Raw genomic sequence first — 17,079 nt, 5'->3', positions numbered from 1 at the left:
GGGCCGAGAGCCCAGCGTTTCTGACGCTCCCCGAGGGCACCTTAGTTCTGGCCGCAGGTTGGGGAGAGAGAGAGAGAGAGAGAGAGAGAGAGAGAGGGAGGGAGGGAGGGAGGGAGGGAGAGAGGGAGGGAGGGAGGGGAGAAGAAAAAGGGAGGGAGGGAGGAAGACATTCTGAGAGAATGGGAAGCAGGGAGAGAGAGAAGAGAGAAGAGGGAGAGAGGGAGAGAGGAAGGAAGGAAGGAAGGAAGGAAGGAAGGAAGGAAGGAAGGAAGGAAGGAAGGAAGGAAGGGAAATGAGAATGGGAGGGAGGGAGGGAGGGAGGGAGGAAGGAAAGGAAGAAAGGAAGAAAGAAAGAAAGAAAAAGAAAGAAGGAAGGAAGGAAGGAAGGGAAATGAGAATGGGAGGAAGGGAGGGAGGAAGGAAAGGAAGAAAGGAAGAAAGGAAGAAAGAAAGAAAGAAAGAAAGAAAGAGAGGCTGCCAGAAATATTAGGAGCACCATTTGTTCTCTGCTTATTATTATTATTATTATTTATTAAATTTATATCCCGCCCTTCTCCTTGCGGACTCAGGGCGGCTTGAAACGCAAATGGGGCTAAGCCAGAATTTATAAACCGACAGAACAGGCTGTCCTTCTCGCTGGCTCGGCCGAGTGGACGTCCGGTTGATCAGAAGGAAGGAGGCTTCTGCAGAGCAACCATTTTTTTCCAAGGGGGGGGGGACCTCTGTTCATCCCTGCAGAGGACACCACCAGCAGCTCCAAGCTGTGACCAAGGTCTCCATCTCCATAGCAGCCTCCGAGAAGCCCTGCCGTCTTTCCAGGCCGTTGTCTCCTTGGCTTCTGGTGATAAACAACAGCTGCCTCCCGGTCTTGCAGAGCTGAAAAACCCAGCCTTGGACGAGCCCTGGGGGAACCGCCCGGTAGACAAGGACCTTGGTGTGAAGGAGGTGGTGTGTGTGTGTGTGTGTGTAAGGATCTTTTTCCTCTCCTCCACGGATGGAGGCCCTGCCTCTCTTTGTGCAACCTGGAGAAGGTCTCCCCAGGACACCCCCTTTCAAATCTAGCGCGACTGAGATGCAAGAATGAAGAGGATGCAATTGGCAAGGTGGGCTGGATATTTTGGGGAGGGGGGAAAGGGGCTGGGTTTGTGTGCGGTGAGCCGGGAGGGAAGTGTCCCCCCCCTCCTAGGATTAAGATCTGTGGCTAGAGCGAGGCAGGGGTTCTGGAGATCAACTGCAGCCAGGCCGTTTTGAATCTTCAGCAAGACATCGTTTTAGGAAGGCTGTTTACAGCAGAGATCTTGCTGACTTCATGGAGGGAAAAGACTCTGCGGGGATCTGGGCAGAGTTTTCACCAAACAGGGTCGGTTTGGAGGGTCAATGGGCAGGAAGGAGGCTTAAAGGAGCAAGAGGACATCGCAGAAAGAACCCAGAAACATTCCCCCATCGCACTAGATTGCGATGGAAATCGAGTCAGGGGGTGGCTTGCGAAGAGAAGGCAGAGAGTGTAACTCAGCGTGAATGCCTTTGCTGTGCTCAACAAAGGTTCTGGGTTCAAGCCTTAAAAAGATCTGGAATTCTGCTGGCCATCTACAAATAGGCTGACTTTGATGGCTAGCAGGTTTCCAAATTATATATATGTATGATTAGACAATCCAATGTTCTCTTGATGTTTAATGGTGAAGAATTTAAGAGCGGCTCGGCCACTCGGAGCAACTAATCTTTGAAAATCAACAAGTCTTGTCTTGGGTGGATAATTATTCGTAGACATGGGGTCCTTTTTCGGACGCCTTCATGGTGTAAAGGGTGCTTGTGATGGGCTTGAGGTTTGTTAAAGCGGTGGAAGGAGGCTTGTGCGTTCGGCACAACGGACTGCAACTGAGTGAAGAAGCAATTGAGTAGAAAAGGAGAAACTACTTACAGTCCCCCACTTACGACCACAGTTAAGGACTGAAACTTCTGTTGTAAAGCAATGTGGTTGTTAAAATTGAGTTGTAACACCGGGTTTTGCAACCTTTTGGCCACGGTTGTGAAGGAACTCACTGCAGTCACTAAGCGAGTTGGGCGGTCCTTAAGCGAATCACGTGAAGTGATGCCGTGATCGCTGCAACCGTCATGTGAGAACTGTTTTAAGTCACTTTTTTCAGGGCCATTTTAACTTCAAGTCAAGGACCACTTGCCTAAGCTCCTGAGCAGACTGGAGAAACCAAGGGCGTCCATTTATGCCAGTGTCATGAGGGCTAGAAACTTTTAAAAAATAAACAAAGTGTATCTTTGCCACAAACTCATTTCCGCCTCCTCCCTCATTTCTGCAGTCATATCTTCGACTCTCTGTCCCCAGGGACAGTGGCTTGCCCTATCCTGTAACGCATTACGTCCTTATATAGCACTGTATAAATAGCAACTGGGTAATTCGAGCATCCCGTGAGATTTCACACATGCCCAGCCTTCTTATTCTAACTTCTCTCTCCCGTTTGTTTTTGGTTTTTTTTGGCTCCAGCGATGGATTTTGAGCGCTTTAAGAAAAGGGGGCTTCAGTCTGTCCAGCAACCCCACCGCATACCCCAGGATGCCCTGAAAATGATCCACCGTGCTTCTGCTGGCTCTTTCGAGCCTCCGAGGGTAATTTTAAGAAACATCAGACTGTCAAAGAGAGACCAGCCAAACTAGAGGAGGCGTCAAGCCGGGAATTAGTCTGGAATCCTTATATGGACACAAGAAGGCAAAGTCTGATCCCTCTCGGATGCTGTTGAGCCTTATCTAATCCGCTCCAGGTGCATACCTCCTGTCTGTGAATCGGGCGTGAGCAATAAAGTCCCGAATTGAACTCTTCATATGTGGAGCCGGTCTGTCGCGCTGGACACGGCCCCTTCTGACTTTGCGAGCAAAATAGGCATGGCCAAAAATGTCGACCAGGAGCCAAGCTTGGTCTCCGAATGCGCAGTCTGCTGGAACGCTTACGATAACATTTTCCGGACCCCGAAACTCCTTCGATGCGGCCATTCCTTCTGCATTGAGTGCCTGGCGCACCTCAGCCTGATCTCCGCCACCCGGAGCCAGCTGCCTTGCCCTCTCTGCCGCTGCCTGACCATGTTGCCGGCTAACCAGCAGGTGACCGAACTGGCCACCGACGTCACCATCTTGCACAAGTTGGGCCTGGAGCCCAACCACATCATCCTGGAAGGACGGCAACTGTGTCTGAAGGAGCAGCGGAAGACCAGGTACTTTCTCCGCCAACCCAAGGTCTACACCCTAGACCTGGGCGTGGACCCCGAACTCGGCACCCAGACTTACCCGGAGAGCCCCCAACCGGTGACCGTAGCCAGCACCCCCACCGTCCCTCGGCGTTCCCTTCTCCGAGAGTGCATCCGGAACCCGCATCTTCGGATCTTCACGTACTTGATGGTCATTATCTTAAGCGTGACTTTGCTACTCGTCTTCTCCGTCTTCTGGACGAAAAACTTTTTCCCAGGTTTGGGATGAGGGAGGAGGAGAGCTTGAAACTTGCTTTTGGTTTTATGGGGGTGGGGGTTTCCCGCAGGGCCTGGGAACGGAGGAAGCTGGGAAGTATTTGGGGAAGGTGGATCAAATCTTTTCCTAAAGTTTCCTAAAGTGAATTTGGGGATTAAGAAGGGAGCAATATGACCACTGTGAGGGTTTTTTGCCTACGTCCAACGCCTTCGCCATAAAGACCAAGTTCTCCTTGACAGAGAACAGACTCCAGAATGTGTGAATGGCGCAGTTCCTACTGTATGCCGTCCAATCCAGAAATCTTAAAAGAGTTTGCCACTACTCTACCTTACCCTGGTTGGAAAAAAAAACCCCAATGATAAAACAAAAACAAACAGATTAAGATCAAGAAGGGGGAGGAGACAACCTGCCTCCTGAAGTTGTAGGTGCTCCAACATTAGGGGTTTTCAAGAAGAGATTGTCTGTAATGGTATTGGGTTTCCTGCCTGAGTAGGGGGTAGGACTAGAAGACCTCCAAGGTCCCTTCCAACTCTTATAATATTCTGTTAACAGTGCTTAACGGAAAGTCAAGTTAAGTTTGTCTTTGCACTTAAGATGCAGCAGCGTTTGTAAATGCAAAAGTGTGCATATGTGTATGCGTGTGAGAGAGAGAGAAATCAGAGAATCAATCATATTAAAGAAACATTTGTGTGTGTGTTTTTTCCCCCCCCCCTTCATCTGCTGGGCTGGTTCGTATCATTTATTTATCAAATGCCGCTCTTCTCGCTGTCCAAATATTACGAAGTTCACCAGGTCCTGTGTACCTAGCAGATGCATCTATCCACCTTTATAAAATTGTTTTGAGCAGAGTTAAGAGGTTTTTTTTTTAATATATATATTTTGCAGTATAGCCTGTTCTGGAAACCTGGCCTGTTTGATGTCTGATTTGAGTGATGTGGGCTAATTCAGCCACCGGGTCAATGCTGCCACTGAGTTAAAACCGATGGGGTGAAATTAAGTTTACTGAGGAGGGTGAGTGTGGCAGGAAGGAATCCATCTTTGGCTCCCAACAGGGAGTTTTTCCTAAAGTTATTTTTCCTGAACTAAGACAGGAAAAAGAAAGATCTGACTGAAAATTATTTAATTAGGAGCTCTAATGTTTTTTTCCCCCAAGCTTTGTAGCCTAAATCCATTGTTCCTGCGTACGAGTGCATAAAGGAAGCAGGGAGCAGCAAGCAGGGAAAAGTCCCATAAAAGTCATTTGAACCCCTTTGATACTTGGTTTCCGTTAGGCACAGAGCAAATAATACTTAAAAAAAAATAATCAGATTGCCTAGGGGCAAAGAGGTAGCCAGGGTTGCAAAAGAGGCTAAATTCAGACAAAAGGATGTTGGCTTAATCTGTTCCTTTGTTATCCCGCTAGTATTTTCTGCAACAGCAAGAGGAAAGTGCTGGAAGAAAAATCTCTATTTTATTTTTTTAAACAACAAAAGAGGTGTTTAAACAACACTGGTGTTTTCAAGGTCTATTTGATGGGCCAAGGGATATTTGCTTCCGGGGCATAACCCAACACTTATATTTGTATTTATGTTTGTGTATTTGGCTCCTGGTTGAAATGTTTGGCCAAGGCTCTGGGTAAACATTTACATTTGTATATTTGCTACCAAGAACAACACAACATTTGCAGTGGGGGGGATAGTAGAGGGGTAGCCTAATTTAGCAGAAAAACCACCTAGGGGGGGTGGAAGTCCCGTGCTGGTAAAAAACATCAGGAACCAATGTTGAGACCCACATTTTGTTTGAGCAATAAAGAGTTTTCAGCCGCTGGTTTGGTTGCGAGGCTGTGGGCCCTTCATAGGGTGGGTGTGTTACTTAAGAGGAGGCTGGACTGAGCCTAGGAAACGCCAGCTGCCGACCTGCCTACATCAGACCCTAAGCAACAGCAACAATAAATAGTAGTTTATACAGATCCAGGATAAGTGACGGCTGCGGTTTGGAATATAAAGAGTGTTTGGTTTGCTTATCGCCAAGGAGAGCCTTGCTGAGCTGTCAAGAGGGAGAGTCAAAGCCAATCAGGGACTGAAACAGCCTTTGCTCAAGAAATGGTGAATAAGAGGAGTGGGAGGACAAATCCCCCTTCTTGGTTTGGCTGTTGAGGGAGTGATTTTCCCTCAGCCCTGACGTCAGGAAGGGAAGCAGGGGATGGAAGTGCAAAAAAGGGAAGGAAAGAGAAAGAGAGGGGAGGAGAGAAGGCTAGGGAAGGAAAGGAGAAGGGAGGGAAGGGAAGAAGAAAGGAAAGGAGAAAGGAGAGGACAGGAAAGGGACAGAAGGAAGGAACTGCCGGTCCTTATGGGTCATCAAACAAGTGGCTGTAAGTTGAGGACTAGAACCAGAACAAGTCGTCAGGCACTGAGTTAAAAAGACAAACTGCAGACAAGGGAACCGGTGGAGGCTTTGAAACAGAAGCAGCCACTTTGCTTTAATACACTTTGTTGTCGTTGTTGTTGTTTTTAAAAAAAGTCTCTGCCCAACAAAGGACCCTATTCCCAAACAGAGGTCCAAAGACCTCCTAATTGAGGGGATCTCCCAGAAATGTGTGTGTGTGTGTCCAGGGATCAGCAAAAGCAGGGGAGCCAACCTTTACCACCCAGGTTGAAAAGTGTGTGGGGCTTTTTTCCCTCCCACAATGGAGAGAATCTGGAGCCCACCGGAGAGAGAAGGAGGAGTATAAAAAAATAGATTCTCAAACGGGCGTTCCCTTGAACGCCACTAGCACAGGAGGAGGAGGAGGAGGAGGAGGAGGAGGAGGAGGAGGAGGAGGAGGAGGATGGTCTGCGGACTCCGCACGCCACCTGTGATCGGATCTCCCCGACCTAAAATAACCCGGGTCACCCCCAGGGACGTGAGAAGGGAAATACCCGGCTTATTCTGCCATCCATAGCTTGAAGGTCCGGTCGTAGGAGCAGGTGGCAATCAGCTGCCCGTCCAAGGAAATGTCCAGACCCATGACTTTGCCCTCGTGTCCGGCCAAGGTCTTCAAGGGGTTCCAGCCAGGGTGGGTCCACACCTTGGCCGTGTTGTCGTAGGCCCCGGTCAGCAAGAAGTTGCCGTGATTCGCTGGAAGGAAAGAAAGAAGGAAGGAAGCACAAAGGAAGGAAGCAGTGTATATTTATCGTGGTTTTTATTATCGCCTGCTCACCGCCCTGAGTCCCGTAAGGGAGATAGGGCGGTATATAAATTCAATAAATAATAATAATAATAAAAAGTGACCCGGAAGGGGTTCGGGAGAGCAACTGATCTTGGAAAACACATTGCAAGCAGCGACAAACAGGAATGGGGAAGAAGGGGAGAGAAGGAGAGGGAGGGAGGGGAAACTTAATGGAGGGAAGGTGGTTCTTATTTTTTTTTAACTTGTATCCCATCATTATATTATTTTTATAAATCTCCAGGTGGAGAACATATTCACAGCTTCCTCCCATTTTTCCCCACCTCCTGTGAGGTGAGGTGGGCTGAGAGAGGGGGACGGGCTCAAAGTCAGCCAGCTGGCTTTCATGCCTAAGACTGGACTAGAACTCCCAGTCTCCTGGTGACTGGCTCAAAGTCACCCAGCCGGTTTCCATGCCTAAAGTGGAACTAGAACTCAGAGTCTCCTGGCGATTGGCCCAAAGTCATCCACTGTTTTCATGCCTAAGGCAGACTAGAATTCTCTGTCTCCCTCGGACTGGCCCAAAGTCACCTAGCTGGCTTTCGTGGCTAAGGTGAAACTGGAACTCACTGCCTCCTGGTGACTGGTCCAAAGTCACCCAGCTGGCTTTTATGTCTGAGGCAGGACTAGGAGTCCCCTCTCCTGGTTTCTAGTCTGAAATGTTAAGCACGGCATGGAAGTGGGTCTCCAGAAGGGATCTGCCCTTCTGCTAGGAGTTTTTTTTTCTTCCAACTTGAAGCTTAACCTACATTTCCAAGTGGTTCCCTCACCAACTCTTAACCAAGTCTGATGTGAGTCTGCGTAGTTTTCCTTCAGATCAGGCAAAATGAGCTGGGCCATGCCTCTAGGGACAAAACTAAGTTGGCTTAGAAGAATAAGGGAAGCTGCTCCATTGCCCTCAAATCTTAGTCCCATCCACCGGGCCCTCAGCAGTTCCCAAAAGTTGATGCTTTGAGTTTTAGAATCCAGATTTTAGGCTCCTGCTGCAGGACCGTGGTGGGGAGACTTACGTTCATATTTCACCCCGGTGATCAGATTCTGATGGGCGGGGATGGTGTAAATGCACCTCCTCTGGCGAAGGTCCCAAACTTTGCAGGTGTTGTCTCCACTGCCGGTAGCGATGTGGTACCTACGAGTGGGGGAGGAGGAGAAAGAGTGAAACGGGGCCTTACACTTAGTAGCAAGAGCAACAGCCCACAGACTTATATACCGCTTCGCAGTGCTTCACAGCCCTCTCTAAGCGGTTTACAGAGTCAGCCTGTTTGCCCCCAACAATCTGGAGTCCTCATTTTACCGACCTCGGAAGGATGGAAGGCTGAGTCGACCTTGAGCCGGTCAGGATCGAACTCCTGGCAGTGGGCAGAGTTTGCCTGCAGTACCGCCTTCTAACCACCGCGCCACCAGGGCTCTTCAAGCAGGCGGAGAGGAAGGAACATATAATCCATGCCAAGATGGCAGCCTGGCTCTTACCCATTAGGGGAAAAGCTGACCCCGTAGATCTCTTTGAGATGTCCTTCCAGGAACATGATGCAGCGGCCGGTGCGCAGGTCCCAGACGCGGCCAAATGCATCGAGGCCGCTGGAACAAACCCAAAATATGTCAGATCAATACAGGGAGTGCGCGACTTAACAACCATTCTGGCCTTAGGAAGCCGCTCAGCTTGGCTTGGGCAGGTCACTGAGTACCCCATTCGGCCAACGAATGCCTTGGCACAGAGGGTGAAGGCTTACCCGGTGCCAGCTAGGGAGCCATCACCGTGGAAGGCGATATCGTAGACCCCTTTGCTGTGCCCCTCCTGGTGAAGGATCTCCTCCTGGGCTTCCAGGTCCCACAAACGCCAGGAGTGGTCGTAGCTACACAGGAGAAATAAGGAAGATTAACTCGGCAGATCTTGCAGAGGTCCAGCAAATATTTCCCCCACGGTATATAAGTAAGTAAATAAGTAAGTAAGTCAGTCAGTCAGTCAGTGAGTCCAGTCAGTCAGTCAGTCAGTCCAGTCCAGTCCAGTCCAGTCCAGTCCAGTCCAGTCCAGTCCAGTCAGTCAGTCAGTCAGTCAGTCAGTCAGTCAGTCAGTCTATCTCTGTCTGTCTGTCTGTCTGTCTGTCTGTCTGTCTATCTATCTATCTATCTCTAGCTAGCTGTCTGTCTATGTCTGTCTGTCTGTCTGTCTACCCACCCACCCACCCATTTAGATCTGAGCCCGGGGGCGCAGAGATTAGAATGCAGCCTTGCAGGCTAACCCTGCCCACAGCCAGGGGTTTGATCCTGACTGGCTCAAGTTTGTCTCGGCCTTCCATCCTTCCGAGGTGGGCAAAATAAGGATCCAAGTTGTTGGGGGCAATAGGCTGGCTCTGTAAACCGCTTAGAGAAGGCTGCAAAGCACTATGAAGCGGTATATAAGTGCTAGTACGATTTAAGGAAGAATTATAGATACCAGCTTTCCTCAACTGGCGCCCTGGGACCACCAATCCCAGAATCCTCAGCCAGCTAGGGAGTGCCCGACAATTTCAATCCTTTCTCCCCCCCCCACCGCCATTTAGCAGAGGTAGAGAGAGACCTTCTTACCACGTGGTGCCCAAAAATCTGCCAGAAGGATGCCAAGTGACCCGGGCCACTCTGACCGTGTGACCTTCTATGTCAGCCACTGGTTCGTCGCTGAAAGAAACCAAGATTGCCCCATTAGAACTAAAATGACACCATAAAGAAAACAGGGAAGGGCAGTGTCACATGCTCAAAGTTCACTGTAGAGGTGGATTTTACTATTTTCTTGCAGACATTTCATAACCCAAGTAGGTAACAGCATCAGTGTGTAGGGGGAAGGGGGAGGAGGACTGTGGGGTCCTTGGTGCTCTCTGAGCTGGGTTGTTTTCTTGCAGACATTTCATGACCCAACTAGGTAACATCATCAGTGCTAGAAGGAAGTAGAGTGTCGAAGGACAAATAAATAAATAAAAATATACGGAGGCTTTATTGGAAATATCAAAGGAGAAAAGTCTGCACAAACCTTTCTAGACTCCAGAGCTTGACAGAGCCGTCGGCTGCGCAGGACGCCAGATTGACATCCTTCTTGTCCAATGAGATGGTTGCCTTGGGATGGAAGACGATGGCGCCAACGTTGGTATTATGCCCTTAGGAGAGGCGAGAAAGCTGCCAGTTCGAATCACGGAACCCCAAGGTTTGTTTGCCCGGTCTGAACCGGGTTGTGTTTGTGGTTATGGGTTGAGGGGAGGGGAGAGACGCCGTACCTCTCAAAGTGAGAACAAGCTTGCAATCTGGCACTGACCATATCTTGCACAGGCCGCTCCTGGGGGACAGAAGAAAAGGAGACCACAAGGAACCTTCACTGCTGTAAATTATTCATGCTCAAATATATAATATAATAAAAATGCAGATGATTAACGGGTGATATCACTTGCAGGTTTAGGCCGATGCTATAAACGTCAGGATTTAAACTGGGTGCCCCCTTCAACCATTCTTTGCCGCCCCCCCTGCCCAAGGTGACCCCAAAAAGACAACGAACCCTTCTTACCAACAGGCCGTGGCCAAGAATTTGGAGTTGGAACTGAAGTGACAAAAGGAAATCGGACGGTCATCCCCAATTTGGCTGCAGAAGTTATTCAGAGACTGGAAACGAAACCATACCGTAAGAATTAAGCTGCCAGTTCTTTTAAAAGAATTATTAATATAGATTGCTAGCCCGTGTATATGTTGTGCCGTATGCTAAATAATAAATAATAAATCTTTTCAAAGGATTTAAGAGGAGAGAGAGAGAGAGAGGGTGGAAAAAGAAAAGCCAGAAAGAGTAGGAAAAAAAGAACATTCCTTCCCAAATGCTTCACGTTACATCCTCAAAACCATTTACCGAAGGACTTGGAAGGGATAAAGTTTTACTTTTACATAAGTGGTCCTTGATTTACAACCACCACAGAGCCCAACATTTCTGTTGCTAAGTGAGGCGTTTCTGATGTGAGTTTTGCTCAACGGGGCTAGTAAATGTGTTTCTTTTCCCATCCCAAAAAAGGCCGCTGATTAAATACGCAACATTTAGTATGCAAAGCAGACCTAGTGAAGCAAAGCTTCTATCTTTTTGGGGGGGAGGGGACTCATTTCAAGCTACCCACCCTCAAAGATTTGTGAAGCTCTTGTTTCTGGGATGTCCGTGTGGCTTCGGGCACCTCCTTAAACAAACGGGCTTCGTCCAGCCGCTTCACTGCTCTGCGCAAAGAGAAAGAGAAATGTGTTACACGTAAAAGAGAATATTTGTAGCTCAGGGCTGAACTTACTAGGGGTCCTTTGTGCTCTACGAGCTGTGTGGGGGGGGAGGAGGAGGGGGAGGAGGAGGACGACGACGACGACAACTGTGGGGTCCTTGTTGCTTTCTGAGTTGAATTGTTTTCTTGCAGACGTTTCATTACCTAGCTAGGTAACACCATCAGTGTTAGAAGGGAGTGGAGTTTGCTCTCTCCCTTTGACTAATAGTCTTACCGTGGAAGAGAGTAATTTGCAATCCAGAGTCTGGCTGTCTTCAAGGTGGTTGGCCCTTCATGGTACCAAGTCTGCTGATACTAAGAAAGACAAATTGCAAAGACACATTACCCACACTTTTTTGCAGAAGTGTGCGCAATATATTTTCCAGAGAGGATTCTTAGGTATTTCCACCCTCAGTGGAAAATCACGAGACATTCATTTCCACGGCCGACTTTAATTTGGCCTCTAGCTCAGCTAATTTATATGCACAGATCAAAATTCTCGTTTCAAAGGGATTGTTCTTTTATATAAGCATTTGGCATAACGGAAGGGCAGCACAAGAGGAGACAAAGAACACAAAAAATGGATTTCAACGTTTCGCCCTAAGTGAGAATAAGAGCAGCCATATAACATACTCACCTCCTCTTTGGACTTCTTGGATTTTTCATCATCCTTCTTGGTTTTTTTCAAGGCATCCGGACCAACCACCGAGAGAATGTTACGCAGTCTGACAAGAAGGAAAGGCCGAACGTGTAAAATGCTCTTTTATTTACGAAAGGAGGGTCAGTTCAATTTGAATATCGACCCTCACCTCTCCCTCCTTTCGGCTGGCCCTTCTCCAAACAGCGTTATGGGTTCTCCGAGCGCCCGTAAGCAGGCCTTGACCTCGGAGTCGTCTGTGGAAACGTTGATTTGCCTCGCCCGTTTCCGGCGCTCAAATTCGGCCAGGACTTCGGCTTGACGCTCGCTGATGTGGTCTTCCAGGTCAAAAACTTCGCCTAGCCCATAGGAGAAATGTAGTATAGGTCAGATCTGCCAGGCACAGTTTGTGTCTTTAGTTATTTATATGGTCAACATCAGATTTATGCATATACTCAATTATACATTTCTTATAATAAATCCAAAGGAGAGAGAGAAAAAAACCCCAAACTTTGTTGCTTTCCTGGGCACTGGGCATCTTCTTACCGGTGGAGATGTTGATATTGCCCGCCTCAATGGCTGCTTTGACGGCTTCTTTGCCCATCATCCCCGACTCGCCCTTCAGAATCCGCTCGCGCTCTTTCTCCTCCAGGCTCCCATAGAAAATGGGGCCCTTCTTAGCAGGAGGGGCGTCTCCATCGTTGGAAGCCTTCATTTTTGTCCCCTGCAAAGAAAACCAAGGTGTTCACGATCCAGAACGGGCACGGAGCAAATCCAAAGAGGGTGATGGGAATTTTAGTCCAACATTCCAGCATCTTGATGGCAGACTCCATGTTCCCCCCTTGCTCTCTGCTCTCCACCCATCCAACTTTTTAAGTCTTTATTATCATTTGTATTATTTATTCTTTTTAGTATTTATTCTTGGTGTGTGTGTGTGTGTGTTTTAAAAACACCTGGATTTGACCAGCCCCATGCGATATGGACAGCACTGCACCGAATTCACACTGGCCATGATAGATGCACAAACACCCTCTACAAACCATCACAAAATACCATACACACACACACATATATATAGACACACACACACACATTTATTATATATATAATAAAAACGTTATTATTAAAAAATTCTTAGCAGCCTCCTGCTTGTCATGATCCACGAGGGTGGCTGGGGATAAGAGTAGGGGGGGGTGTATTCACCCCGCCATTGGAAACACGCCTTTATCCAGCCTGGGCCCGAATGGCCCTGGCTGTGGTCAATGGGCATTGTAGTCCAACGTTTGAAAAGCACCGGCTGGAGCGAAGGGGAGAGTATTTGTTTTATTTTTATTTTTTATTATTTATTCCCAAACAGACCCAGCCAGCCCAGCCCAGCCCAGCCCAGCCCAGCCATCCCCGGCTTTGACCCACCGCGGAGACCCGCAACGAAGCCATAGCGCCCCTGGCAGCCATTCCGGCCGGATGGGAAGCTTCCTACGAGCACTTCCGGAGCGATGACCTTTGGCTCCGCCTCTCTCTCTCCCAACCGGCCAATGGGCTCTAAGGCGACGGCGGGCCTCTGTGACACGCTTCCGGCAGGCGGGGGCTGCGGAGGGAGCGTCGCGCATGCGCACTCGGGAAGAATACGGAGGATGCTGCGGAGGAAGCCGACCCGGCTGGAGCTGAAGCTGGACGACATCGAGGAGTTCGAGGGGGTGCGCAAGGAGCTGGAGGCAGGCGTGTGTGTTGTGTGTTGTGTGTTGTGTGTGTGTGCACCCTCTGGGGAGTCCCCATTGACAACTGAGCCCGGGAGCACTCTGCCCATGCTCAGAGGCGCTCTCTCCCGTGGGAAATTAATGCTTTTAAGTGGTTCCAAGGAAGTGGGGGGAAAAACAACAAGGTGGCTTTGCTTTATATAGGGGAACGCCCGCGCGGAGGGTCTAGAAATATTCTGCACATGCTCAGAGGCAAGCCATTCCCCAAGCATCTACAGTTTTTAGCGTTCCAGATTAAAATCTTTTCTCGAGGTATACACGGCCCTTAATTTAAATGAACTAAAAAAGAATCCAGCCTGATCCTAAGGATGCTAAATCTCAAGCCCTAAACCTGATTCTCAAGGATTAAGGGGGCTGTTTTTAGTTTATTTAAATTAAGGGCAATATCTATCTATCTATCTATCTATCTATCTATCTATCTATCTATCTATCTATCTATCTATCTATCTAAATCTATTTATCTCTATATCTATCTATCTCTATATCTATCTATCTATCTCTATCTATCTCTATCTCTATCTATCTCTATCTATCTCTATCTATTTATCTATCTCTATCTATCTATCTCTATCATCTATCTATCTATCTATCATTCATCTTTCCTATCTTCCTGTCTATCAAGATAATAAAGCATATTGTTATTAGTCTACCGAGCCACATTTTTGCTACACCTTGAATATATTTCTTGAATCAGAAATAAAATGATAAAAACACGCCATTTTGTAATGATGAAGAAAATACCACTTTATAACAATGAACCAAAGAGATTTACGCTTCTAACTTCGGAATATTATACAAAATAGTCAACGTGTGTCCTTTGCATCCATAAGGATGTGTTGTACTTTAAATAATAGCCCATATTTTATATATTTACAGTTTTATTTTTGAATAAGCCATGCAGGAACTGAAATGAACCCCATTTCGTCCTGTGTGCCGAAGCGAAAGTGGGATAGAAAGAGTTCTTTTTGTAAACCTAATTCTTGCCCAATAATGTAGAAACGGACTTTTGGGTAGTCTTAAATGTTAACATTTAAAAGCAAAGGTTGAATAGCTACTGGCCTTGATGACTGAATATATGTTGGGCCTGTTCTGATCCTATAAATATATATTTCTGATCCCCCCCCCTTTTCTGGGCTGTTTCCAAAGCATTGGATTATTTAGTGAATTTAAATGTATTACATAAAGAGTTGCAGTTGTGTTTCCTGAAGTATCTGCACCATGTTTTTTTGTAGATGCAGAAAAAGCAACGGGAAGAGGTCGACATGGTGGGAACCAATGACGGCGAAGGGGCCCTGGCCTTGAACCCCGATCACAAGAACTGGGAGCAGGTGATTCACGATCGGATCGGCTACAAACCTCAGCCCAAACCCAGCAACCGTTCATCACAGTTTGGAAACTTTGAATTCTAGAATGCCGGGATGGATCTTAATTTCAAGTGAAGCATGCTTAGGAGAGATTAGGAGAAGCTGATTTACAATGAGGGCAGATGGAACCCATAAGGATTTTATCCTTCTGGAAGATAAAAGACTTTTCTGTTCTCTAAAGAATGAGGTTGGGTGCTTTTTCCCCCCCACTTGAAGACTGCCTTCAGACAACCTGTTGCCCTGGATATCTTTACCAACCTCCCATTTTGCAACCAGAGGCCTTACAGCAACACTGACAGAACTGCTGTGGCATAACCTCTGTGTGCAAATATTTCCAGACGTGACTATTGGGGAAATGTTGCATGGTGTAGCCGTCCTCAATGCGAGGGAAGGGTTTATTTCTCGTATTGAGGAGGTGGGGGCAGACCCACCTCCCTCCAATCATTTTAACAAGGATGAACTCGCAGGCTCGCCTTTTCCTAGAAGTGGTTTTGCTGTCGACGTTACCTTATTTTCCTCCTCACGCATTTTACCCCTTGTAACATTGAACATATTAAATTTCGACTTATGGTTGAGATAACAGTATTGGGGCGTGTTATGTGTGGGGCTGTGTTTGTGCAACTCTGTTGCTTTGGTTTGAAAATGGATACAGGTATGAGAGAAGGGTATTGTCGTGGGGGGGGGAGGAGAAAAAGTCAAAAACTAGCTGATGGGTTGAATCTCTTTATTCTACTGAACCACGTAGGGTAGACATGTAAACATATCCCACGTCCATCATTTTTGATTAAGACACTCTATACTTTAGAAGTTACAACAGCGTAAATCATTAGTATTCACGTAATGGTAGCCGATGCATACACTTCCATCAGCTTTGGATTTAAAATAAGACATCCTACACAGTACACTACACGGCCCGATGAAGCAATACGGCTAAGGCACATTTTTTTCCCCATGAATATACTATGAACGAGGAGGGAGACTAGAGCAACATAGCTATGGAAAAAACAATACTGTGAATCCTGGTCAGCTGTAAATGAGACAAGATTTTCCGTCAACAAACATAAGGGAAAGACGCCCACAGGTGATATGGAATTTTTGTTTTCCCACCTTCCCGTTAACGTACACAGAAAATATCCAATTGCTAAAGCTGGCACTCTGACATGGTTCATATAATATTAGCCAAGGAGCCACTCCGTTCTGTGGGTTTACACAGGATGGATAGAAGCAAGCAGACGGACGTGAGACGCTAAGTTACAGAGGAAGTTAGCCATGGTACTTGAAGCCCCACAAAATTAGCCAAAGATGTCACGGGACCCAACTCAACTTCATGGCTGAGATGAATTGTATCATAAATCCAGTCTTTGTGCCTTTTTAAAGAGAGGCTAAAAACCTGATTGTACGGTTGTGGGGGAGGAGAAGGCTGATTCAGCTACTGCTTTACTATTCGGCACATGCTGTTTGGCTAAATGCCATCCTTTTGTTTCGTGCTCTGCGTGCAGAGATTGTAGCAGAGCCAACCAGCCTGGAGGAAGGCTTGTGCAATTTTGCTGTGTTGCCAATGTACAATCAGGTGACACCATGCTGCAGATTCCCTGTGGTTGCAGTTCTCCAGCTTGTGTGTACTTTTCTCTCTCGGGCAGATGGTTAAAAAAAAAAAACACCCCAAAAAGTTTGATTTCTCAGCATGAATGTTAATCCAGATTCCACTCTCTTCCTTCCATGGAAGGAATTAAAAGTCAAAGCAAGAATCTCTGCTCCTCCAGGTAATGCTGAACTACACACCCCAGCGACCTCAGACCCGCCTCTACTTCCTTACAAGGGGAGAATGATATCATCCCACAAGGTGAATTCTTACAGGACAAATTTTGCGGGCATTGTGGGTCTCCCAGTGGCCATCCAGTTGTGCCTAAAATACTCCCAGGCATGATTCAAAAGTAAAATTTTTCCCCTCTGCTGCTGTTTGCCATTCAGAAAACGGCCATCAAGACCAGCAGCCCTTGAGCCTCGTCCTCCGATGCACTTCAAACCAATTTTTTTTAAAAAAAAAATAATAATACTAAAGGTATCTCTGCTTGAAGACCTGTTTGAGCTTGAAATCTAACAGGACTCGCCGATTGTGTTCACATGATAAGATTGTACAACAAACTACCCAACTCCATTTTAGGCTAGTTTGCATGACAAGTACGTGGCACCGCTTTGGGTGAACCTGGCAAGCTGTGTTAATTGAACAAACCATGGTTAAATTAATCTAAGACAGCATACTGAAACAACCAATTGGATAAAACATGGTGAAGCTACGGTAGTCTAAACCGGCATGCGGCTGAAACAACCTATGTTAATTGACAATGCTACATTAAATGATTGACAGGCGACTGGTGTATTGTTTCTACTTTTAAATTTGTGTCTGATGTCAGCGACA

At 47.2% G+C, this 17,079-nt stretch overlaps 3 protein-coding genes across 4 annotated transcripts; 2 read left to right on the top strand and 1 right to left on the bottom strand.

Annotated features, from left to right (window-relative positions):
- Positions 1-2,892: 2,892 nt before the first annotated feature.
- Positions 2,893-3,480, top strand: RNF183 (ring finger protein 183). Its single transcript, XM_015831967.1, has one exon. The coding sequence runs from the start codon at positions 2,893-2,895 to the stop codon at positions 3,478-3,480; it is 588 nt and encodes a 195-aa protein (XP_015687453.1).
- Positions 3,481-6,265: 2,785 nt separating this feature from the next.
- PRPF4 (pre-mRNA processing factor 4) lies at positions 6,266-12,976 on the bottom strand. The gene is made up of 14 exons (XM_015831952.1): positions 12,953-12,976; positions 12,086-12,263; positions 11,712-11,898; positions 11,540-11,627; positions 11,138-11,217; positions 10,774-10,867; positions 10,182-10,276; positions 9,898-9,956; positions 9,657-9,780; positions 9,218-9,307; positions 8,383-8,505; positions 8,123-8,230; positions 7,663-7,781; positions 6,266-6,564 (listed from the first exon to the last, which is right to left on the bottom strand). The coding sequence occupies exons 1-14, from the start codon at positions 12,974-12,976 to the stop codon at positions 6,371-6,373; spliced, it is 1,563 nt and encodes a 520-aa protein (XP_015687438.1). The 3' UTR covers positions 6,266-6,370.
- Positions 12,977-13,140: 164 nt separating this feature from the next.
- CDC26 (cell division cycle 26) lies at positions 13,141-15,236 on the top strand. 2 transcript variants are annotated; one of them, XM_015831963.2, is made up of 2 exons: positions 13,141-13,254; positions 14,529-15,236. In XM_015831963.2, exons 1-2 carry the CDS (start codon positions 13,174-13,176, stop codon positions 14,703-14,705), a joined length of 258 nt encoding a protein of 85 aa, XP_015687449.1. In that variant the 5' UTR covers positions 13,141-13,173; the 3' UTR covers positions 14,706-15,236. The 2 variants fall into 2 exon arrangements, with proteins under 2 accessions (XP_015687449.1, XP_015687448.1); XM_015831962.2 differs by having other exon boundaries at positions 13,141-13,260.
- Positions 15,237-17,079: the final 1,843 nt, after the last annotated feature.

Source organism: Protobothrops mucrosquamatus, unplaced genomic scaffold (genome assembly GCF_001527695.2).
Source record: "Protobothrops mucrosquamatus isolate PMUCROS unplaced genomic scaffold, P.Mucros_1.0 scaffold_292, whole genome shotgun sequence".
NCBI lineage: Eukaryota > Metazoa > Chordata > Lepidosauria > Squamata > Viperidae > Protobothrops > Protobothrops mucrosquamatus.
The sequence above is the reverse complement of the archived record's forward strand: the minus strand, read 5'-3'. Positions and strand labels throughout refer to the sequence as shown.

Bases quoted from the DNA above. Each gene is read 5' to 3' on its own strand.
- RNF183 (XM_015831967.1), top strand. From the start codon at position 2,893: ATGGCCAAAAATGTCGACCAGGAGCCAAGCTTGGTCTCCGAATGCGCA.
- PRPF4 (XM_015831952.1), bottom strand. From the start codon at position 12,976: ATGGCTTCGTTGCGGGTCTCCGCG. The intron at 9,781-9,897 runs GTACGGCGTCTC...GCCTCTCCTAAG, and splicing joins GCTTGTTCTCACTTTGAGAG to GGCATAATACCAACGTTGGC. The intron at 7,782-8,122 runs GTAAGAGCCAGG...CCCCACTCGTAG, and splicing joins GTCAGCTTTTCCCCTAATGG to GTACCACATCGCTACCGGCA.
- CDC26 (XM_015831962.2), top strand. From the start codon at position 13,174: ATGCTGCGGAGGAAGCCGACCCGGCTGGAGCTGAAGCTGGACGACATC. The intron at 13,261-14,528 runs GTGTGTGTTGTG...GTTTTTTTGTAG, and splicing joins GCAAGGAGCTGGAGGCAGGC to ATGCAGAAAAAGCAACGGGA.